The 22,593-nt window shown below is 35.0% G+C and overlaps 1 protein-coding gene across 1 annotated transcript; it reads left to right on the forward strand.

Moving 5' to 3' along the window:
- The first annotated feature begins 586 nt into the window (after window positions 1–586).
- LOC133287587 (two-pore potassium channel 3-like) lies at window positions 587–13,884 on the forward strand. Its single transcript, XM_061485226.1, has 2 exons — window positions 587–1,940; window positions 13,081–13,884. The coding sequence occupies exons 1-2, from the start codon at window positions 793–795 to the stop codon at window positions 13,223–13,225; spliced, it is 1,293 nt and encodes a 430-aa protein (XP_061341210.1). The 5' UTR covers window positions 587–792; the 3' UTR covers window positions 13,226–13,884.
- The last annotated feature ends 8,709 nt before the right edge of the window (window positions 13,885–22,593 follow it).

A 22,593-nucleotide genomic window follows, 5' to 3' on the forward strand; every position in this document is an offset into this window, starting at 1 on the left:
CTCTCTCTATTTACTCAACCTATATTGGAAACTAAATTACTAATTTCTATCTGTTTTAGTACTCCCTTAATTAAATAGTTTTTTATTTTATAAGTCGAATAAATGAGACTCGTACAATATTAACGATAAAATAACGAGTAAAGTAATTACAGTCAAGTGAATCATTATTACTTTTTAATAAGTGATTGATTGAATTTTCAGTTTCCAACCATTTTCCCTTTTTCATAGTGCCGAACATTATCTCTTTGTTACTATAAAAAAAAAAAAAAAAAAAAAAACAGTAGTTTTTGACGTAGTTTTCACCGGTCTGATTCAGTCACATGACGACGGATAAGTCCTATCCCGGAGTTACCGCCCCTCATAACGATTTCATTTTGAACCACTCCCCCACGAGTCCACCGAGGAGCGCGTGAGTGTAGCATTTTCCTCTGAAAATTAGTGGTACCTCAAAATCATACATATCATTGTCACCTTCCACGTCAACCTCTTCTACGGTTCTACCTCCAATTTCTCTCTCTCTTTCTCTCTCTGTTTTAACTTCCGTTGCCACTTTGCTCTCTTTCTCTACACATAACGTTCCTCATCACAAAGACACAAACTGTAACGAAATCCTAAATTTTTTTTCTCTGTTCTCACTATGTTTCCCTTCCCACATGCATCTCTTTGTGTTTTCCTCTGTTCTGAAACCGACCCATATCTGGAAAACCGTTTCATCTTTCAAAGCCAACCCCTTTTCTTCTTGTGTTAAGCAATTCTCTGCACCCAAAGAAATCCCAAGAATCGCTTTCACGGATGACCCAATCGGAAAAGGAGCCTCTGCTCCCATATTTCAGCCCCAGAAAGATGCCTCCTACGCCATTGCATTCTCAGCTTTTTCCATTGCCAGAGAATGATGAGATTCATCTTCCTGTTACCCCTTCTAATTTCAAGGATCGATTAATATTTGGTCCTTCTTCTGCTTCCCCGAATGACCCTTCTTCACCTTTGGTTGATGCCTTAACACTTTCCCTTAATTCCTCAATACCCTCTTGTTCTTCTTCTTCTTCACAAGACTTTGCATCACCACTCTTAGATTCCCAACAACAACAACATTCCTCTTGGCTCATTGACCCCAATTATCCATGGCACAAAAAGAACCTCCATCGCTCCAAAACTGCACCTGCTATGGCTGTGATCAGCGATTTCAATCCCCAATCCCCTGAGCGAAGACCCCAATTTGTTAGCCAATCTATTATTCATCAGGCTGTTATTCTTCTTGTTATTTATTTGTCATTGGGGGTGGTCATTTATTGGTTCAATCGTCATAATTTTACAGCAATTGAGACTCATCCTATAGTGGATGCATTGTATTTTTGTATAGTTACAATGTGTACAATAGGCTATGGTGATATTACTCCAAATAGTACAGCCACGAAGCTTTTCTCTATATTGTTTGTGTTAGTGGGTTTTGGTTTCATAGACATATTGCTCAGTGGGATGGTTAGTTATGTTCTTGATTTGCAGGAGAATCATTTGTTGAGGACAGTGAAGAGTAGGGGAGAGAAGGATGGGAAGTCATATATAATTGATGTGAAGAAAGGGAGGATGAGGATTAGGATGAAGGTCGCACTGGCTTTGGGTGTTGTGGTACTTTGTATTGGAGTTGGTGTGGGGGTTATGCATTTTGTGGAAAGGCTTGGATGGATAGATTCTTTTTATCTTTCTGTTATGTCTGTTACAACTGTTGGGTATGGAGACCATGCATTCAAGACCTTGCATGGTCGTATCTTTGCTGCAATTTGGTTGCTTGTGTCGACGCTTGCTGTGGCACGAGCATTCCTCTTTTTGGCTGAGGCAAGAGTGGATAAGCGGCATAGGAGGATGGCAAAGTGGATTCTTGGTCAGGATATGACTGTTTCTGAGTTTCTTGCTGCAGACATAGACAATAATGGCTTTGTGAGGTATGAATCGATATGTTTCTATCTCATAAAATTTGAATAGTCTTTGGCATCTATCAGTGGTATTGTTTATGAAAGTAGAGCACTGAAATATTATATTTCAGCATTCCTCTAATCACGCTTACTTGAATAATCTTATCCTTTGAGGTATTCATTTATGGAGGCAATTAACTTGTTATCTGAAATTAGTTTTTACCATTATATTCTCAAAGTTGTTGTCAACTGCTATCTAATTTGAAGAGTATGTGTTTCCAAATATTTATATTATTTGGTGTTACTAAGACCTTCTGGTTTTATACTGGCTTGGTAAGTGGTTCTACTTCTTAGGCCTCTTCTTCTTGTAAATATCAAATCTGAAAATTAGACTATAAAAATGTTGATTGGACTATTTAGTAGTTTGCATTCTTTACTTGCTTAGCATGGCAGTCTACATCAGTGTTGCTTTTTGTTTTTAAGTGGTATTTTCCTCGTTATGTTGGAGGTCATTAGTTTAAGTTTTGAGGAGTAGTAATATGCAGTATATATATAATACAGGTCCTGTATTTCTTTGTAAAGGTAACAAAGCATTATCTTGTATTATAGTTTTTTGTCCTCGTAATATTGTTAGTTCATCGTTCTGGCTCTAGTTATATGTTGATCAAACTAATCCAAGGTAGACTGATATCTTCAGTTGTACAAGACAGCGAGGATGCCCGTGAAGGCAAAATCCCAAGAATTGTACTATATTTGAAACTTTTTTAGGGGGTTAAGATGACGAGATGTCCCTACACACTTTGGGTGTAGAACTAGTCCTTGCTTGGGTATTGGCTTCTAGGGGATTTTGAACCCCTGCGCTGCACTGAAGTTCACCTAAATGGAGCTCAGTTTCCCAACCAAGCCAGACCTTGTGGTTTACTATATTTGCAATGTGCTCCATTCTAACTGTCTCCATCATTGATGCCTGCATGTTATGAAGACCTGAAAGATTGCATGTCTCCATCATTCTATACACACCTCACTATATACTCCCGCATTTTGCCATGTGATCCGGATGTCATGGGGTTGATTCATGTAATTAGCTGCCTACTATAGACCCTTTCTTGGACCCTGCGCAGAGGATGAGCTTTATAGCAGTAGATAAAATGAAAAATATGGGTAGAAACTCTGTGCTGAACCCCCTCTTTGTTGATTGTTAATGACTATGTGAATTTGCTAACATGCAGGAAGCAATTTTCCTCTAGTCTGCATGTCTCCTACTCATACCCATGGAAATAGATTGCCTTTTGTATAACCTTTATATATACTGCTCATCTGATGCCCGTGCTTCACACTTCTCTCAGAATTCAGGACTATTTATCCAGAATATCTGTAGTTAGGCATAGACTGTGGCAAATGCCGTAATAATAACCCTTTATGAAAACCGACTTTGGAGATTTGCATTTGAGAGAAAAAGTACCTTGAGGGTGTGTTTGGAAACTTGACAGGAAAATGGAGGGTGGACTGCTTCGTAGTCTGTCATAGGTGGGATTTATTCATTCAACTTCTCTATTTTAAGGTTGGCAGCCAGTAGTTATTATGTGCAGTGCTTGGAGGTTGATGGAGCCTCTTTTTTTCTTTTTACATAGTAGTAGATGGGGTTACTGGTTATTATATATTTTGGTATTTGGTTAGGAAGATAACTACGTTTGGAGGTCCAATTTTAAAATTGCTCTAATATTTGTAGGTTCAATTTGTTAAAAAATATTAACATTGGAAAAGGAGACAGTAAACTGGTGTAGCTCCAGAACGATAATTCCTTGTACTCAAGATTCTAACAAGCTACATCTTTATGATTTTATTTGTGTGGAATAACTAACCTTAATACCCAATACATGCAATGAATTGGTACAATGGAAAAGCTTCAAGAAATGATGTATTGAACCTTGACTTACTCAACTTGATTCCATAGTTGTCAGTAGCAGTTAGCGGCCGGTAGCGGCCGACCCCGAAAATGGTATAGCGATGTAGCAGGTAGCGGTATTGCTGCTACGGTGAAGTATTAATTCTACTTATATTATACTAACAGTCAAGAAACGAGGCAATACCGCTTTTAGTATTAATGCTCAAACATAAGAAGTCACACAAAATCAAACACATAATTCCACAATCAATGTTAAATACAAGGAACATAAAGGAAGGATCCAAAACTAAACACAAATGAACAATAAAATTGTCAAATAGTCAAGTACAAGAAGTGGACTAATGAAGAAAATCATCATCATCTCCGGATTCCCCATCAAATTCCAACATTGGAGTGGTGCAACGGTATTGCCGCTATGCTACGCCGCTACCTTCCGCTACGGCCAATGTTGCGTAGCGTTGCGGTTTGTAGCGGCCGACAGCTGCTACCCGCTACGGTAGCGGATTAGCGGCGCTACGGGCCGCTACTGACAACCTAGCTTGATTCTAAGCTTAATAATCAACTAGTAAGATGATAGGAAGCCCATAAAAGTGTACACAAGGAGGGGCCATAGGGGATCAGACCCTACTCATACTGACTTGCGTAACAAATTGTGATTCGGAGAAGATTTGGGAATCTTTATGGTTGCATGGTAGAATTTATATACGAACAGGGAGTATATTGTGGGTAAACGAGAGTTATTTTGGAGCAGAGACTTGGGAGAGACAGGGTCTCTTGAATGCCCTGGCTATACATTTTGTTTCCATCTTTTCTGTTGTACACACCGCTAATATCATTATGGTATCTGGAATATCAATAAAATATCCATTGTTTCTTATGTTTCGTACGATCTCTGTCTGGTTCCTATCAGAAGATAATATAAATTTGTCAATACAAGATTATAAATGGGCCACTTCTTTGCCATCTACTTGCATGTATAACTTGTACAAAACATGCCATGTTGTATTTTACTTTTGCTATTGACAAGCAAGATTCAAATTTCAACAAAACCAATCAACCTTTATCCACTTTTTTGTTCCATGACTATTGAAAGATGTAAAAAAGAGTTTATTGTATTGATACACTAGGATTACACCAATATGAGGTATTTATACAAGTTAAAAATGAAAAAATAAATAAGAATGACTTAGCAATGAGTCGTCAGTCCTATCCTATTATGACTCAACAATCCTATCCTATCATGACTCAACAAATTCAAAAATTTAAATATCCTAATTTCCTACACTCCCCCCCAAGTTGGGAGGTAAATGTTGATCATTCCCAACTTGCCAATCAGGTCTTCAAAGGCTGGCCGATGTAGGCCCTTAGTGAGGATACCTGCAGTCTGCTCTTTGGTAGGAACGTACATCATACACATACTTCTATCATCTAGTTTTTCTTTGATGATCAACTTCCATATGCTTTGTTCAATCATGGTGAACTGGATTTTGAGCGATGCTAACAGCTGCCTTGTTGTCACAATATAATTTTATTGGTAGGGAATATAAGATCTTCAACTCTTCAAGAAGTCTTCCCAACCATATTCCCTCACAGACTCCATGAGCTAAAGCTCGAAATTCTGCTTCAGCACTACTTCTTACGACCACTGTTTATTTTTTGCTTCTCCAAGTTACAAGATTTTCCCACATATAGGTGCAATAGCCTGAGGTAGATCTCCTGTCCACTAATGAAACTGCCCTATCTGCATCAGTATAGATTTCAATTGTCCGATTATACCCCTTTCTAAAGAATAATCCTCTGCTTGGAGTTTTCTTGAGGTATCTAAGCACCCTATAGACTGCACTTTGATGTTTATCCTTGGGTGAGTGCATGAATTGACTAATATCATATTCACGGCAAAGGCAATGTCAGTTTGCGTGTGGGATAAGTAAATTAGTTTGCCAACCAATCTCTAATATTGCTCTTTGTCCACATCGTTCCCATCTTCAATACCTAACTTGGTGTTAGGTTCCACAGGTGTCTCGGCAGGCTTACATTCTAACATTCCTGTTTTCAGCAAAAGATTTAGAACATACTTCTTTTGTGAGAGAGTGATGCCTGCTTTGCTCTTAGCAACTTCCATACCAAGGAAATATTTAAGAGTTCCAAGGTCTTTTAGTTCGAACTGAGCTGCTAGATACTCCTTCAAGGAGTTCAATTCCTCATTATCGTCACCTGTAAGAACTGTATCATCCACGTACACAATAAGAATAGCAATTTTACCATCCTTAGAGTGTTTGTGGAAGAGAGTATGATCAGTCTGTACTTGAATGAAGCCTCATCCTTTGACAGCTTGTGTGAAATTATGGAACCATTCTCTAGGAGACTGTTTCAACCCATAGAGAGCCTTTTTTAGTTTACACACTGATCCATCTCCCTTTTTAAAGCCTGTTGGAGGATCCATACAGACTTCTTCATGTAAATCACCATTTAGGAACACATTTTTTACATCTAACTATTGCAGAGGCCAATCTAGGATGGTAGCAAGTGATAAGAGAACTCAGACGGTATTGACCTTAGCAACTAGAGCAAAAGTCTCATGGTAATCTATCCTGTGAGTCTGGATGAACCCCTTCACAACCAATCTTACCTTGTATCTGTTGATGCTATTATCTGCATTGAATTTTATTATAATCACCCATTTTCATCCTACTGCCTGTTTTCCTTTGGTATCACTGTCTCTCAAGTTCCACTTCTTTCTAGAGCATTCATTTCTTCAATGACAACATCTCTCTATTTTGGATCATTGAGAGCCTCATGTATATTTCTTGGTATCGTTGTACTGTCCAACATAGTATTGAAAGCACGGAACCCTGGGGACAACTTTACATATGAAATATGACTAAAAATAGGATGAGTAGTACAAGATTGAGTACCTTTTCCAAGAGCAATGGGCAAGTGTAGAACATTTTTGTCATGGCACTCAAGTGTCAGTGTGCTGGAACTAGAACTTGGTTCAAAATCCTGGCAGTGTAGATACTCTGGGTTATTCACACTTTGAGGAGGCTTTCACCTGCTATAAACTTGTCCCCACTTTGAGGAGGCTGCTCCTGTCTCTGATGGTGAGTGTTTTGTAGCTCCCCATATTTCCAATAGTAGAGGTAATACTGTGGCATCAGTAGGTTCCCATGACTGATCTTCATCTTCTCCTAAAGACTCTCCCCTGAAGAGAAGTCGGGGAAAGAAAGGTTGGGTCTCAAAAAAGGTGACATCCATAGAAACAAAGACCTTACGAAGAGAGGGTGAATAACATTTCTAGCCACGTTGAGTAGGAGAATAACCAATGAAGACACACCAGAGAGACTTAGGATCAAGCTTGGACCGTTGATGAGAGGGAATATGGACAAATACGACACAACTAAACAGCTTGGGAGGTATGGAGGAGATGCCTTGGAAGGAAGGGAAGGTGCGGAAAAGACTAGAAAGAGGAGATTGAAAGTTGAAAGTGCAAGATGACATTCGATTGATAAGGTACGAGGCAGTGAGAACGGCTTCCCCCCAAAGGTATTTTGGGATACGCATAGTGAACATTAGAGCCTGAGCAACTTCAAGGAGAAGTCGGTTTTTTCTTTCAGCAACTTTGTTTTGTGGGGGTGTGACGGGACACGAGCTTTGGTGAAGGATGCCATGTTGGGAGAGATATTCTCCAAGAATAGAGTTAAAATACTCTTTGCCATTATCTGTATGAAGAATTTGTAATACCGAAGCAGTAACTCATTGGCTAAACAAAAAGAAAGACTGAAAATAAGGATTGCGAGAAAACACTATTTCTCTTTTCTATATTTTATTAACAACCTTATAACAATAGGGTTCTCCAAGATTTAAATAGACAAAACAATATAAAAAAAGGTAAATAACTATAATCACGTGTAATCAAAGGAGATAACACACAATTAACGCACACTCTAACATAATCTAAAAATGACAAAAAGGGAAATAATTAACAATTATTGAAAAGCCTAAATTATGGAATAAACTATAAAAAGGTCCAAAACTATTCATGCACATGGCAACGCGACGAATCTTGCTCAGAGGCCCATTTCGAGTTGGCTATCCAAATTTGAGCTCAATCCAAATCAATCAGCTCGGGTGCATCAATTTGTATAACACTTGGAATTGGGTTTGAACCATGACATGAATTTTTTTGAAAATGGGTACAATATCTGACTTGTCCTTTAATAGGTATACGCAACAAACCCGGTAGTGGTCGTAAAAGAACGTAATGAACCATCGAGCACCTAAAATATTCTTTGCATGGGCTGGACCCTATATGTCACTATGAATTAAAGAAAATGGAGAAGAATCATGGTGAGCTCTAGAAGGATAATGAACACGAGTATGCTTGGCTAGTTGACAAATATCATAACAAAACAAACTAGGGCTTTTATTAATAAATAAGTTTGGTTGCAATTTCTGAAGATAGGTAAAATTTGGATGGCCTAGCCTACGGTGCCACAACATAACATCATTACATGAATCAAAAGGAAACATAAAGTCATTTTTCACACAAGCAGATTCATGAGTCACCCCATCCTTAAAGTAGTAAAGTCCGTCATCCTCTCTAGCACTGCCAATCATCCTCTCCGAGTCCTGTTCTTGAAAAATACAACCATAAGGAAAGAATTTAGCAAAACAACATAACTCAGAAGCTAGCTTGCTAAGGGAAATGAGATTGCATGCCAAAGAAGGAACATGAAGAACTGATGTTGAATTAATCTGCTCGGAAAGCTTAATGGTTCCGTGTCCTGCAATCTGGGAGAAACTGCCATCGACGATCTTGACCCGAGAGGGTTGAGAGAGCATGGAGTGTAAGAGCAAAACAAGGTCGGATTACCTCTCATATGGTCAGAGGCTCCATAATCAAGGATCCAACGAGTTTGATTATCAACATGGAAGGTTGTACCTTGCTGGGTCACATTGCTAGTGGCCTTAGGAGATTGAGTCAGAAGCCTCTGAAGTTGCTCGAATTGAGTTTTGCTGAGAAACACATTATCAGAGTCAGCGGAGGCACGAGGCTCATCAACCCTGTCATCAGTAGAGACCTAATATGCACGACCTTTATTCTGCCCTTTTGGCTTCCAATTTGCAGGTTTCCCGTGGATCTCCCAACACCTCTCACGGGTATGACCAACTTTATTGCAGTGGGTGCACCACAGACGACCATCCTGTTTCAATTCCCTAGAAGAACAATTAATAGTATGTTTGGTGACCAATGCACACATATCAACAAACTTATCAGTTGATTCTTTTTCTCCCAGCATAACTTTCTGTCTACTAGCTTCTCTCCAAACCTCATCAAAGGCATCAACAAGTGAGGGTAACGGTCACTGACCCAATATTCGACCATAAACCTCATCAAGATCGTGGTTGAGGCCAGCAAGAAATTCATAAAGTCGTTCCTTTTCTAAGTGTTTTTTAAACTGGGCATTAGCTTCCAATCCTTTGAGGTCGAATGCATAATGAAGATCCAATTCCTGCCACAAATTTGCTAATGCAGTGAAATATTCAGTAATGGTCATACCTGCTTTATGTAGGTCCTTTAATTTATTTTTTAGTTCAAAGACTTAAGAGGTATTTTCCAGATCACAATAATTTTGTTGAACAACATCCCAAATCTCCTTGGCAGTATCGAGAAACAAATAGGTTCGGCTGATCTGGGGTTCCATGGAATTGGTCAGCTACGCCATTACCAGGGAGTTATTTATCTCCCAATTTTCATAGTCAAGAGCATTTTCGGCAGGTTTTTTAATCTTCCCGTCAAGATAACCCATCGTACCCTTTGCCCGGATGACCAACTTAACAGATTGAACTATTGCAGGAAATTCTTACCGTTTAACCGATGACTAGTGATTTTCATGCTTAAGTTGTCTCCAGAGGACTGAGTATTGGGGGCAGATGAAGAAGCGGAAGAACGATCCGAAGAAGCCATGAATGAAGAGATATGGAAGAACAAATTCGATGAACAGTAATTCCGGCGATGAGCAGTGTTTCTAGTGGCGGCAAACAGTACTCCAGCGATGAACAACGTTTCTAGCGACGATGAACAATAACTCTGGCAGCGGTGAACAGTGTTTCCGGTGGCGGTGAACAGTGTTCCTAGCCTTGAGGATAGCTGATCTAGGGGTGGATTGAACCCGCTATTGATACCATATTGAAAGATGTAGAAAATAATTTATTGTATTGATACACTAGGTTTACACTAATAGGAGGTATTTATACAAGTGAAAAATGAAAAAATAGATAAGAATGACTCAACAATGAGTCGTCAGTCCTATCCTATCATGACTCAGCAAATTCAAAAATTCAAAAATCCTAATTTCCTACAATAACTTTATATTTAATCACAAAGAAAACTGACATACTTGAATGCACAAATACTAAAAGGCAGACCTTTCTATTTCACTAGTGTATGATGAACCCGGTTATGCAATGGAATTTCTAGGATTGAGAAGCAGTATCAACAAACAATGAGCATGTTTGGTTCAGCTAAATAATGGGTCCCGCTAATTTTAAATTGTCAGCCTCACTTGTTTTGTTTCTCTCTTTCCCACTGATTTGCTACAGTGACTGTAGCAGGGTTGAGCCCCAATAATCTAATGGCTAATTGGTTCTTTGTAATTTCCTTTTATTATTTCAAGTGACCCATAAAGCTGTACATGGAGCCTTTGGTTAAGTGCACAACTTGCATGCCATTGGAATTTTTGTTTGAGAAAGTGCTTGGAGTTGAAAAGGTAAATGATAGAACAGACCATAAAAATGGAAAAAGAAAAAGAAAACAAATCTGATGTTGATGAAGTTGATCAGAAAATGTCATTTACTTTGACTTGGTTACAGAATGTTGAATCATACATAGCACTAGCACAAAAGTGAGTAAGCCAATCTAGTCATCATTGCAATTCATGCAAGTCCCTAGATGTTTATTTCCCAGGTGTTTTGTGGGGATCAAGATTTGACAGCACAATTGGGTCAGAGAATCTTTGTTTCCATTTCAATTAAGTAGTTCCCTTCATAGCAGTATAGTTTATGTAAATATGGAAGGATGATTTCTAATTTCTATTATCTTCAAGTATAGTTGTTTGTTGTTTGGTGATGAAATAAGATAGTAACTAAAAGGAACAGTGTGAGAAATTTGATCCAAAGGAGCTTTTCAGTGTGAGTGTGGTTCTGGGAGTTCAAAGGAATATAGATCTTACATTGGTATCATCTATTGTTGCAACTAGCTTGACGTTGTATGTGTAAGAAGTATACGAGAATGGTATATGACTTGCTGTTACACTATGGAGTAGCTCATTATTTTTGGTGCATGGCTATGTCTCCATTTAGAATGCAATAGGAAAGAACTTGGAGAAATAATTCTGGTTGGTTTAGAAACAAGCGCGCTGCAGAATTCCTTTAATTAGATTGCTGTTTGCTAGTGTTCTTTTAGTGCTGCAATAATTTTCTGGGTTTTTCAAATTTTTTTTTTTTTTTTGGTACATGTTATTGTTCTTTATGCGTAGACTTTCTCTCTAGTTTATCCATAGTCTTGATGGTCATCAATGCCTTTTAGTCATAACTTTATGATATTCTACCTGCTATTTATGTTGTCTTATAGACCTTGTTTAGGTTGTTGATTAATGAATACCCAAAGGGCTTGAGCAAACAGTAATTAACCCTAACATTGTATATTCAATACTACACTTCCCTCAAATGCACCAACATTTGTGCCTTAGAAAAAGTTATAAACTATAAACTTATGGACAACCATGCTATAGGATCATATTAAGACGCCAAATGTTATGTGGTAGGGTTGACTATACTGCACATAAACTGTTGTAATGTTTAACTTTTTGCAATTGCACATATTCAACTCATTATCACGCACATATGCCTAACAGGAAAGACATTTGCTTAAGAAGACCGAAAAGAAAAGGAAGGTAACCAGTAACAGAGAGAAACTGGTTTCCTTAAGGAGATTCAAAATATAAATTAGGCATGCTTACAATCAAACTTTTGAAAGAGTAATAAGAAAGCCTGAATAGTGCATAAACTCATAACAAAGGCCCATTTGGTTCATAAACCCTCATAAAACAAACATATAATTCCTATCAACATATAGCAGAATATGCATCTGCTTGAAACTTCTATTTTCCATCATGATTGTAGTTGTTACTTGGTATAGCGCTTTCTGATTCATTATATTTACCACAAGATATATTGATATATTTTATTTTACGTGTTAACTCCCATTTAGAGATATTGTGATTATAAGAATGACTTTTCATTTAGATTCTTATGCTTTTGGGAGCAGTTCAGATGTTTAATACTAATAATTGGTACGTGCCAATTTAATTCTAGAAAAACAACTGTCAGACAAGACTAAACTGCAGTAAATGGCATTGATAATGGCTTTTGGTTGTCTTTTATATTTGATCTTGTTTTTAGATCTGTTCTATGGATGATTCTCAGTACTTTAGTGTGCTATATTGAAACTAGTACAGTGCTTGAGTGAAGTATGACTACTAGCATTTTAGATGGATGGTTGTTGTAATTATATAATCACTAGCGTCCCTGTCAATCTGCTTTTTTATTTTTCATTCATATAGTTATAAATATTTCATATTGTTATAATAAATGAAAAGAAAATATTTAAAATATTTTTAATTTTTTAAAAAAAGAGAGGGAACAACTTTCAATCAAATAAGGAGCAGTTTTCTATCACCTAAATGCCATAATTATTTTAATGGTAAATAGTACATGTAAACAAATATGGCAAAATGTGTTAAAAATTGTGACTAAACTGAGCAGTTAAAGGGGCAATCCCCTTTATTAAGTAGTATAAATAATATTTTTAATTAATTTCTGTCTAAAATGGAAACCTGAAATACGTGCTTTTCTTTTCTTGGCTCTCTTCATCTATGGATTTTCTTCTGACATAGTTTGGTTTTCCGTAACAGGTCACATAAACATGCAGTTTCTAAATAATTGTCTTGGGCATACAGATTCTTACTGTAATGTCCTCTGAGTTAGGTCTCATTTGTTTGCATTCTACAAATGCCTAATTCATTTCTGCTTTGCTTTACTTCAGGTCCTTAACGACAATATTTATCATTCTTTTTCTTTGGTGGTTTGAATTGTGTTATTTAGTTTTTGTCCTTAGAAGACCATGTTAATAGATTTTGATTGAATTTTTTTGACTCATACACATTGTGCTTTTGCTGAATATATCGTGTTTTGGTCATGCAGTAAATCAGAATATGTTATATACAAGCTCAAGGAGATGGGAAAAGTAACTGAGAAGGATATCATGCAGATTAGTGAGAAGTTTGATAGACTAGATTCCGGCAACTGCGGAAAAATAACACTTGCTGATCTCATGGAGGGTCGGTAATTGGTGAGAGTTCAGTATGGCCATTCAAGCAGCAAAGGAGTTCTATTTCTGCAGTGTTGTCAACTAAAGAAGGGAGTGTCAGATTCTCAAGTTGCATGCTGGCAAGTCATGGACCACAGTTGATGGGAACTTTCTTCTTTTGGGGTTGAGATGGATATCAGATTCTCAAGTTGCATGCTGGTGATTTTGCCCCTACCCTTTTGTCATGATCATTAACTCAACGAGGCATGTTGAACGTGAATTTCTAGTTCTTTTGCCTGAATTTCGCAAATTAATTAGAGGATGGTAAGAACTGATCTTGCTGAAATTCTGGTATTACCAATCACATTATTGTCAGGTTGATGAGATGGCCTATGGTAAAGAAGGGGAAAATTTTGATTGGTTGAAGAAATATTTTGTACATATTCTTCTTGAAAATGATCTGCATTGATTCCTTACCATTTTCTTTCTGCTTAGGTTCCCTGAGTTAGACTGTCTCTCAGTTTAATAGTAGAGATCAATGTAGAACATCTTGGCGATTTTCGTGCATAGTTTCTGCCAACATGATTCCATTAGCTTAGGTTGTAATTAAAAAAAAAATGCTTCTTAATTTAAGTGCCCGTATAATCTATATAAAAATTTGTTACATTCACATATTTCTATGTCATTGTATAACTCTTCCAGTTGTAATTGTTTTTGAATGTTTTAGACTGTACAGTGATTTAAATTAAAGAGCATTATGGTCTTAATCTACTAAAATTTAAAGATAAATATGTTTTTACTTGCTTAGAGATAATTTTACTTTAAAGAAATTATTTTTGTTCACCTAGTATAGCATGGTTTCTGCAATTTTGATTTTCCTTTTGGGTTTGTGGTTGGATATTAGCATGTGTTTCCTTTTTCATTACCATTATCAGTTCCACTTATTTTATTTTATTTTATTATTTTATTATTTTATTTGTTGTTATTGCATTTTTACTAAGGCTTTAATGTTTTTAAAGTGAAGGTAGATAAGTTATCTACATTCGCTCTCAAAACGACGTCGTTTTGAGTTGAAAAAGTAAAAAATTATAATGAAAAAGACTATTATAATCTTAAAATAAATTATAATTACAAAAATACCTTGATTTCTGTCTCAAAATATCATTTTGGGCTCAATGTAGATAAGTTATCTACGTTGACCGTAGAAAAAGCGAACTCTTTTACTAAACTAGCAAACTGTTTCCTTCATGAAGGTTTTTACCTTACTTCAAACTGCAATTTGTTCCCATTCTGAATGAAGATACTTATGCTAATTTATCCTCATGGTTGGGAAATAGAGGCAATTGGTCAGGGGGTAAAAACAATAATAAAAGCTCAGTATGATAGCAGAAGTTTATCGGATTTTCATAATAAATTTGTAATGATATTGAAAGTTCTGGAACTTCGAGTAAATTGAATAAATTCATGAACTTGGCCCAGAGAAAAAGACCTGATGTTGCAGTCCGGAAATTTGTTTTTTAAACTGCGTTACTACTTTTGTTTTGCCAAAAATTCAGAATCCCAAAAATGACTATTTCTACAATCTCTTAATAGGGTAACCATACCTCTAGTGAATGTAATGCAAACTTTGGTTACTCAATCATACGATGATTACAAACATACATCCGCTGTTGTTACGATTCAGCATGAGACTGTTGTAAATGACATAAACCGCAATGCAAAGTGTAAACAATGTCTATGCAAAAAATGTCTCAAGATTTTATCTTGTCCTAGAGAAAATTATGGTCTCGAAATCTGCATGGGGAAGTCATCATTTGTCCAAACTGTTAAAAGTAAAAAGTTTATGAACTAAAGAATTATCATCTAATTATGCCCCTCTTTTATCGTCATTGACCAACTGTATTGCACGCTGCAACATGCATTATTGGGTTGACAAGGAGAGACATTCATAGGCATATAAGCCAGTACGCTTGTGGCGATTCCCTAAGGCTTAGACTGCTAAACTAGCCGGGTGAACGAGTGCATTTGCTGAAAAGCCTGACATCTTTGACGAGCAAATATATAGTGGTCCCGGCTCATGTGGGTCGTCCAGAGAAAAAAAGGAGGAAAGAAGAGAGAGAGAAAAAGACCATTGTTAGAAAATAATATAAAGTATTAAAAAGATCTTTATATAACTGTTTAAGATTTTGGATTGAATTAGTTCTTAACATGGTATTAGAGCTTGACGAGCAAATATATAGTGGTCCCGGCTCACGTGGGCCGTCCAGAGAAAAAAGGGAGGAAAGAGGAGAGAGAGAAAAAGACAATTGTTAGAAAATAATATAAAGTATTAAAAATTATATAACTGTTTAAGATTTTGGATTGAATTAGTTCTTAACATGGTATTAGAGCTTCAGGGATCACGAGATTATAAGTTCGATTCTCACCGCCCCCTACTTTCAGGTGGAATTAAGAAAAGCACAAGGATCACATAACACCTTAAGATTTTGGGTTGAATTGGTTGTTAACAACCATGGAATTAATTTACATCTTTGACAAGTTTTATAGTTTCCTAAAAAGATTTCAGCCTTTTGACTTGTCCAACCCTCCTCTTTTGTGCAACTTGGTGGTCCTTCCCCAAGCAGTTAAAAACAATTAAGTTCTGATTGCATATTTGGGTTGTTTTGATGTAAGAAGTCACCAAACAGAAATAAAATGACAAAAAAAAAGATAATCTTGTCAAAGGTAACCCATATTTGAGGCTTCTTCAGTCCTTGACCACTGGGAAAAATTAATAGCACGTTACACAACTTGGTAAACTCGCCCTGTCAGCATTCTTGATAGCTGAACTCCCTCCATGTAAATTGTTTGACAATGTTCTCTTTGGCAATTGGAAGAGGTTGAGTGAGATAATGCACAAAGGTCAAACAGAGATTATATGTATTCGTAACTGATATAAAGCGCATGTGAATACAAGTGTTTGTTTGCATAAAGCATGCTAGTTGGAATTAGGTGAGCATTGTCGTGAACCATTTGGATTTTAATTGGAATATCATATAGGTTATAGAATATAGACTATTCTTTAATTTGTGGATTTTCACAGTATGAAAATGGTTTCATTCAGTGTTATAACATAAAACAAAGAATTAGGTATGTGGGTTTGATTTTGTGCTTAAAAGGCTGCTTTCATTGCGTTTTCTTCTACCCTTCTGTGTTTCTTTGTTTAACTCATTTTCCTGTATGGCACAATCATTATTTTTGTCTTCTTGTCTTGGAAAAACAAAAAAATAATACTAATATATGATGGCGAATAATGGAGTGAGAAGTAGTCAAATACATTGTGGAAGTTCTATAGTTGAGTGTATGCTTCTTTGTGTAATTGTGATGAGGCAACCCTTTTGAAGTCTAGAGGAGGAATTCAACAAATTTATTGTTTAATGGAAAGTTATATATGATTATATTAGATATATGAGACTTGGTAAAAGATTGTAAATTCCAAAGCTTCTTTTGGTGTTTGTAAAAATCAGACCAATCTCAATTGCCATAATCATGCTTTGTCATTGTGCACTTATTAAAGCTTTCTACTCGATGTCTTGAATAGTTCAATTCAAACTCGTTTTATTTAAGGTAAAAAGCAACCAGTACTTTTGGTCGAAAAAGGAAAAAATATTAAAAGGTAAAATGTTGCTCTACATCTAAGACCGTTATATCATATAAATTAGTGAATGCTTATTAATGACAAAATTAAGTATGGAATCCAAAGTCTTTGCTTTATCTTATCAATAAAGTAATGTCCTCATTGACAAATAGAAAATCAATTAATACTAATCCAACAATAAGGTAAAACCAATTCTTAAATAAGAAGAGAACACCGAAAGTATTGTGCTTATTTTCTTAGTCTTTCTTCAATGCATCCGTGCAATCCTTCCATAATCATCTGAAGCAGACTGTACTAAACATGAGATAAGTTGAATGCTATCAAAGTGTGTCTAACATTCACTCATAACACAAAACAGAACAATAGTTAAAAATTCATTTCAAGAGAAGGGAGAAATACAAGGTTAAAAAAATGACCTTGACTAAGTCAAATTACCCTTAATTATTTTGACAATTCCTGGTTCTAAATAAAAGATAGTGAAGTATTAATTTAGTGAAAAAAGGTTCTTTCTTTCTTTATCTTCTTGTTTACTAGTAAGCGAGTTGGTGGGTCACAGTAGATCAATGCACGTTTTAAATTATTAATATAAAGTGGAAAGAGGAAAGTGTTAGTAGTTAGAACAGTCAAATTAATCCTTGACCATAGAAAGAATCAAATTGAAGGGAACCTTTCACATTAAAGACTCAAACTTGTCTTCTAAATTCAACAGTTGTGTGGAGACACAACCTTGAAAGTTGTGCTGCTATATATAAATATTACAACTTTAATTAAATATTAGATAAAAAAATTAATGAAAAATTAGACCAAGTTGGAACATTCCAAGTGGCGCGAATGGTAAGTGTGATTGGTGAAATGTTGACTTTTGCTTTCAAGTCAATAGAAAATGATTAATTCATGAAGGAAAAAGAAAATGAGTTCAAGGGCCGAAAAGTGTTTAGTGATGTGGACTGATTTGATATCCTACATTAAACTTATGCCGCAAGACAAAGCAACACTAATAAACTTGTGCGTGTCAAAGAAATGCTGCAAATGGAATACAGAAAAACTTGTTATTTAAGTTAAATTTAGTCCATATATTATGTGCTTGAAGCAAAGGCTTTCATCCTAGATAAGAATTGCTTTATCAGACGAAATTTCAATTCATGCATAGCCGCACTATTACATGCGCACATTTTTTTGGATTTCTTTTTGATAAATTTAAAGATATAAAATTTAATACCTATTTTTATGTTATTAATTCTAACATGACTAATACCTTTCATTTATAGCAAATGTGTGAGCTGAGTTTAATTTTAAAAATCTTTATTAGTTAGTGATATATAATCTTACTAGAAAATTTGTTGAAATTGATTGTTTGTGATATTGTAATAAATTGAACTTCTCTTCATCCTAAACGAAATGGATCCATATATTAAGCAAGCTGAAGGGTCTAGTTCAATAACAATTTAAGAGGCCTTATAATAAAAGATTTGAGGAGCGTAGATGCACATTTGGATTGACAACAACACAAAACTCATAAGCCTCCTCGAGAGCCAATGACTAGGGACTATAGACATAAGGATCCAACTAATTAAGCCTATATATCATAGCACACCAATAGGCATCCTTCAATGGGATAGGTTGACAAAGCCATCTCAATTCACCTATGAGAGTAAATTGCTGCCATACTAAGACAGCTCAAACAAGTCATGTTACTATTATATAAGAAAGATTCAAAACCCAAATATGATCATCTTCTCCAATATTACATAAACTCAACACCTCTCTCATCTGTCCCAGACAAGCAAAGCTCCTTAACATCAATGCAACCATCCCGTGGAATCATCTCACGTTACAACCCAATAGATCCCGTTGTAGTCTATCTTACAACATCACTTGGACCAGACTCAACCGTGAGTGGTTATACCTAATTATTCTTGGAGTGATCACTAAATTTTTTGAAGACATAAAAACCCACTATCTTAACCAATATTATAGAGATTTAGTAATCTAAGTGTGGGTGGTTCTGGAGGAGCTTTCTCAATAATATAAATTTTCTTAAGGCTTTAATGTTTCTCATGTTGTAAGAGATAAATTTATCTCTCACACCCACATAAAAGAGCTTGTTTTTGGTGGATGGAGAGCTTGTGCTCCTTTTCCAAAAATAGGAGGAAAAAAGGATTGAGAGAGAATTTAGAAAGAAAACAGGGGTATAAATGAAAGAAAATATTTCTTTTTTTGGTAAAGGACCACCAAACTTATTGTGGTTTGGGACCATATTAAAAGAATCCCACATAAAAATATGTGGGGCTCATGTGGGTCCATGTGAGGAGAAGAGATCAGAGAATGAGAAAATATGAGTCTCGTATACTTTTTTTTTGTGTACGTAAAAGATAAATTTATCTCATATAAGATGAAAAATAAAAAATCCATAAATAAAATAGTTTGTGAAAACAATAAATCCATAAATAAAATAGTCCATGAATTGTCACACTTTATATTTTTTTTTCCTTTAAATGAAGGGAAATACTTTTTTATGTTGTAAGAAAATAATTATGTCATGTTGTAGAAATAAAAGTACAAGTGGGACCGACAGATAAGAGGAGAGAGAAAAAAAGAGTGATGAGATCCATCCCTCTTTTGTGTGTGTAGAAAAATTATTTCTCTCATGTAAAATGAGATAAATATAACCTTTAAATGAAGGCGCACCAGATTTATATAATCATTTTAAAGTCTTTTTATCAAGTTTATAGAAAAGTTAATCCATTAAAGGTTTGAATCAAGCTAGGGATTTAAATTATTGTTGACATATTCAAAAAGTTACACATTTGTTGGTAATAAGTTAAATGGAGACTATCTATTGGCTTTAAATTTTTGGGTTAAGACATAGTATCGGACCCACTTATTATAATTGGTTTAGTCTTAGTTCATTAATGGTGTGATCTTCTGTCATGGATTCTCTGTGGGTCGCCTGACAATGATATCAAAGCCGAGTTAGGCTCGAATTAACCTAATAATTGACTAGAGTTAGGTTAAGTACTCAAGCTTAGGATACTGAGAGAGAGAGGAAAACATATTAATGTGAGTTTTATATTTAAGGGGGATTCATAAACCCATTATCTTAAATTTTTTGATATTTTATCAAACCCACTTCCTATAATTGATTTAGACTTAATCTATTAATGATGGTTCCGGTCTTGGGCTCCCCTGGACCGCCGACATGACAAACCTCGATTGATTTGCTTTTCAGAGCTAAAGTTAGGCTTGTACTTCTCTACTTGAGAGGCTAAGGGACATCGTTCAGTGGCAGCTAGAAGTTCATTGTCTTTGTTGCCAGAGGAGGAAATTCGATTGAATACTCCAAATTCATTGTTTCAAACACATTATTTTGAATGTGTATTTTCTCACTCTTCAGCATCAATTTACTCATATATTATACAAATTTGATTGGAGTAAATTAGGTGCCATTTCCAAAATTAAAGATTGATTGTACATTCCACCAAATCACAATCTTCTCATGCATGGTATTTTGCGTGACAATTACTTCTTCCTACTAGTTCATGTAAACGTACGTTATAAATGCAAATTATGGGTTGCAGTTGGTTCGATGGCCTACCAGAGAAAAAAAACCTTGAAATGTTCAGGTAAATGTGCTAGTGCTATAGCTAGCTCTTATCATGCATCGATACTTAAAAATACTTCACGTGTTGTATTTGACACTTTTCGATGTTTTGATATTTTTTGACACTCTGACACATATTGCAGAGACTCAAAAAAAGACTTAAAGATTGAGTTAAATTGTATTTTTAGTTCAGACTATTAAATTTGTTAGATTATGATTACCATTCTATTGAGTTTAATATAAATATATGAGATATCTTATGTTTATTTGCAAAATTGATAGATATTATAAGTTTAATTTATTTTTTTGTTAAATTATTGAATATTAAATATAATATACACTACTTAAATTAAAAATATTATGTAATATCAAAATGTGTCCTAACATGTCACAATTTAGCATTAAAATTATTGTGTCGTATCCCGTGTCTCGTGTCGGTGCAACATAGGCTAGCTCTAAAAATTGTAAATTCTGTGTAGCATGAAGTATAAATCAGGGATTCTATATATTGAAAGTACTCATATGGCACGTTCTTTTAATGAATGATTTGTGTCTCCCCTTCCGAGTATTATTTTATCTTTGTATTGAAGAAATTTTAGAATCAAATTTTGTCACATCCCCCTTTTAGGTAAATTAAGTTCTTTCCATATATCTGAGTAACAATCTAATTTCATATGACTGCCTAGAGATTTTACTGGTCACTTTACGCTAATTTTTTAAAAAAAAAGAAAAAGAAGTTGATATTAGGATAATTTTAATTGTCTACCTTCTAATAGTTTAGTGAACTCCAAAAAAGTTATGGATCATACTGGTTTTTTCTCTCACTTTCACGTGGCTACTAATCTTATAAATTGTATATTGCGCTTACAAAGAGAAGGCAATACGTATTTACGGTCCTCGGACTGATAGTATTAATTACAATTAATAATAAATTGAATTTTTTAATTAATTATAATAAAACTAATTACAATAATTATACTAACAATATGCTCATCATACTAAATATAATAACTATAGTAACATGACAGCCCCGGCCTCTAGTAACACTAAGAAGTAAGAACCGTTATCCAAGTAATATGCCACTACCTAAATTTGAGCGTCCAAAAGGTATAGCTCACCCGTGACCTAGTATTTCCTTTTCTTCCTTATCTAATAATCAATTGTGAAGGGTTAGGCGAAAGAAGCATGATTCACGTCAACATTAAGTAGGGTAACAAGCCTCGTAGTTAGATATGAAAAAGTCTTAATTTTTTTTTGAAGAGTGTGTTTTTTCTACCGTTAATATGCAAGATAAGTTATTTGCATTTAGTCTAAAATAAAGTTATTTTGGGACGAAAATCAAAATATTTTTGTAATTTTAATTTTTCAGGATTATAATAGTCTTTATAATTATAATTTTTTAATATTTCAACACCAAAACAACGTTATTTTGGAAGTAAATGCAGATAACTTATCTGCATTAACTGCGAAAACATTTTTCTATTTTTTAATATATAAAAATTAGAGTTTAATATTTTTGGGACGAAAATCAAAATATTTTTGTAATTTTAATTTTTCAGGATTATAATAGTCTTTATAATTATAATTTTTTAATATTTCAACACCAAAACAACGTCACTTTGGGAGTAAATGCTGATAACTTATCTGCATTAACTGCGAAAATATTTTTCTATTTTTTAATATATAACAATTAGAGTTTAATATTTTTTTTTGTTATATAAATATTTTTACTGCCATTCTTATATAAAATTAAGTGGATCCCACTTTGAAGGAAAGAAAGCAAAATAAAAAAATAAAAAATAGTGAAAATCACTCACCTTACAAAATAATAAGGACAAAATCTTGAAGATTAAATTTAATAGGGCGAACTTATATTACACCGTCTTTCTTTGTCAATAACTTCATTAACCTATTGTTCATCATCTTTGCTGTATTTTTCTATTAATAATTTAGATTCTTATACCAACATTCCACTCACTCTGTGCATGTTTTGCTGCATCATCACATTACGTTCACATCTCCAACTGCACACTCCTCTCTATCCTGCGAATAAATTTTTGGTGTATCATATATATTTAAGTGGGTACAATTTTTTTTCAAAAAAAAAGAAATTTTTTTGAAAGTGACGATTTTTTTTTTTTAAAGTTAATTTTTTTTTCAAATATAAAA

Source organism: Gastrolobium bilobum, unplaced genomic scaffold, assembly GCF_033153095.1.
Source record: "Gastrolobium bilobum isolate Gb01-03AN ecotype WA unplaced genomic scaffold, APGP_CSIRO_Gbil_v1 utg2365, whole genome shotgun sequence".
Lineage (NCBI taxonomy): Eukaryota > Viridiplantae > Streptophyta > Magnoliopsida > Fabales > Fabaceae > Gastrolobium > Gastrolobium bilobum.

Bases quoted from the DNA above. Each gene is read 5' to 3' on its own strand.
- LOC133287587 (XM_061485226.1), top strand. From the start codon at position 793: ATGACCCAATCGGAAAAGGAGCCTCTGCTCCCATATTTCAGCCCCAGA. The intron at 1,941-13,080 runs GTATGAATCGAT...TTGGTCATGCAG, and splicing joins GACAATAATGGCTTTGTGAG to TAAATCAGAATATGTTATAT.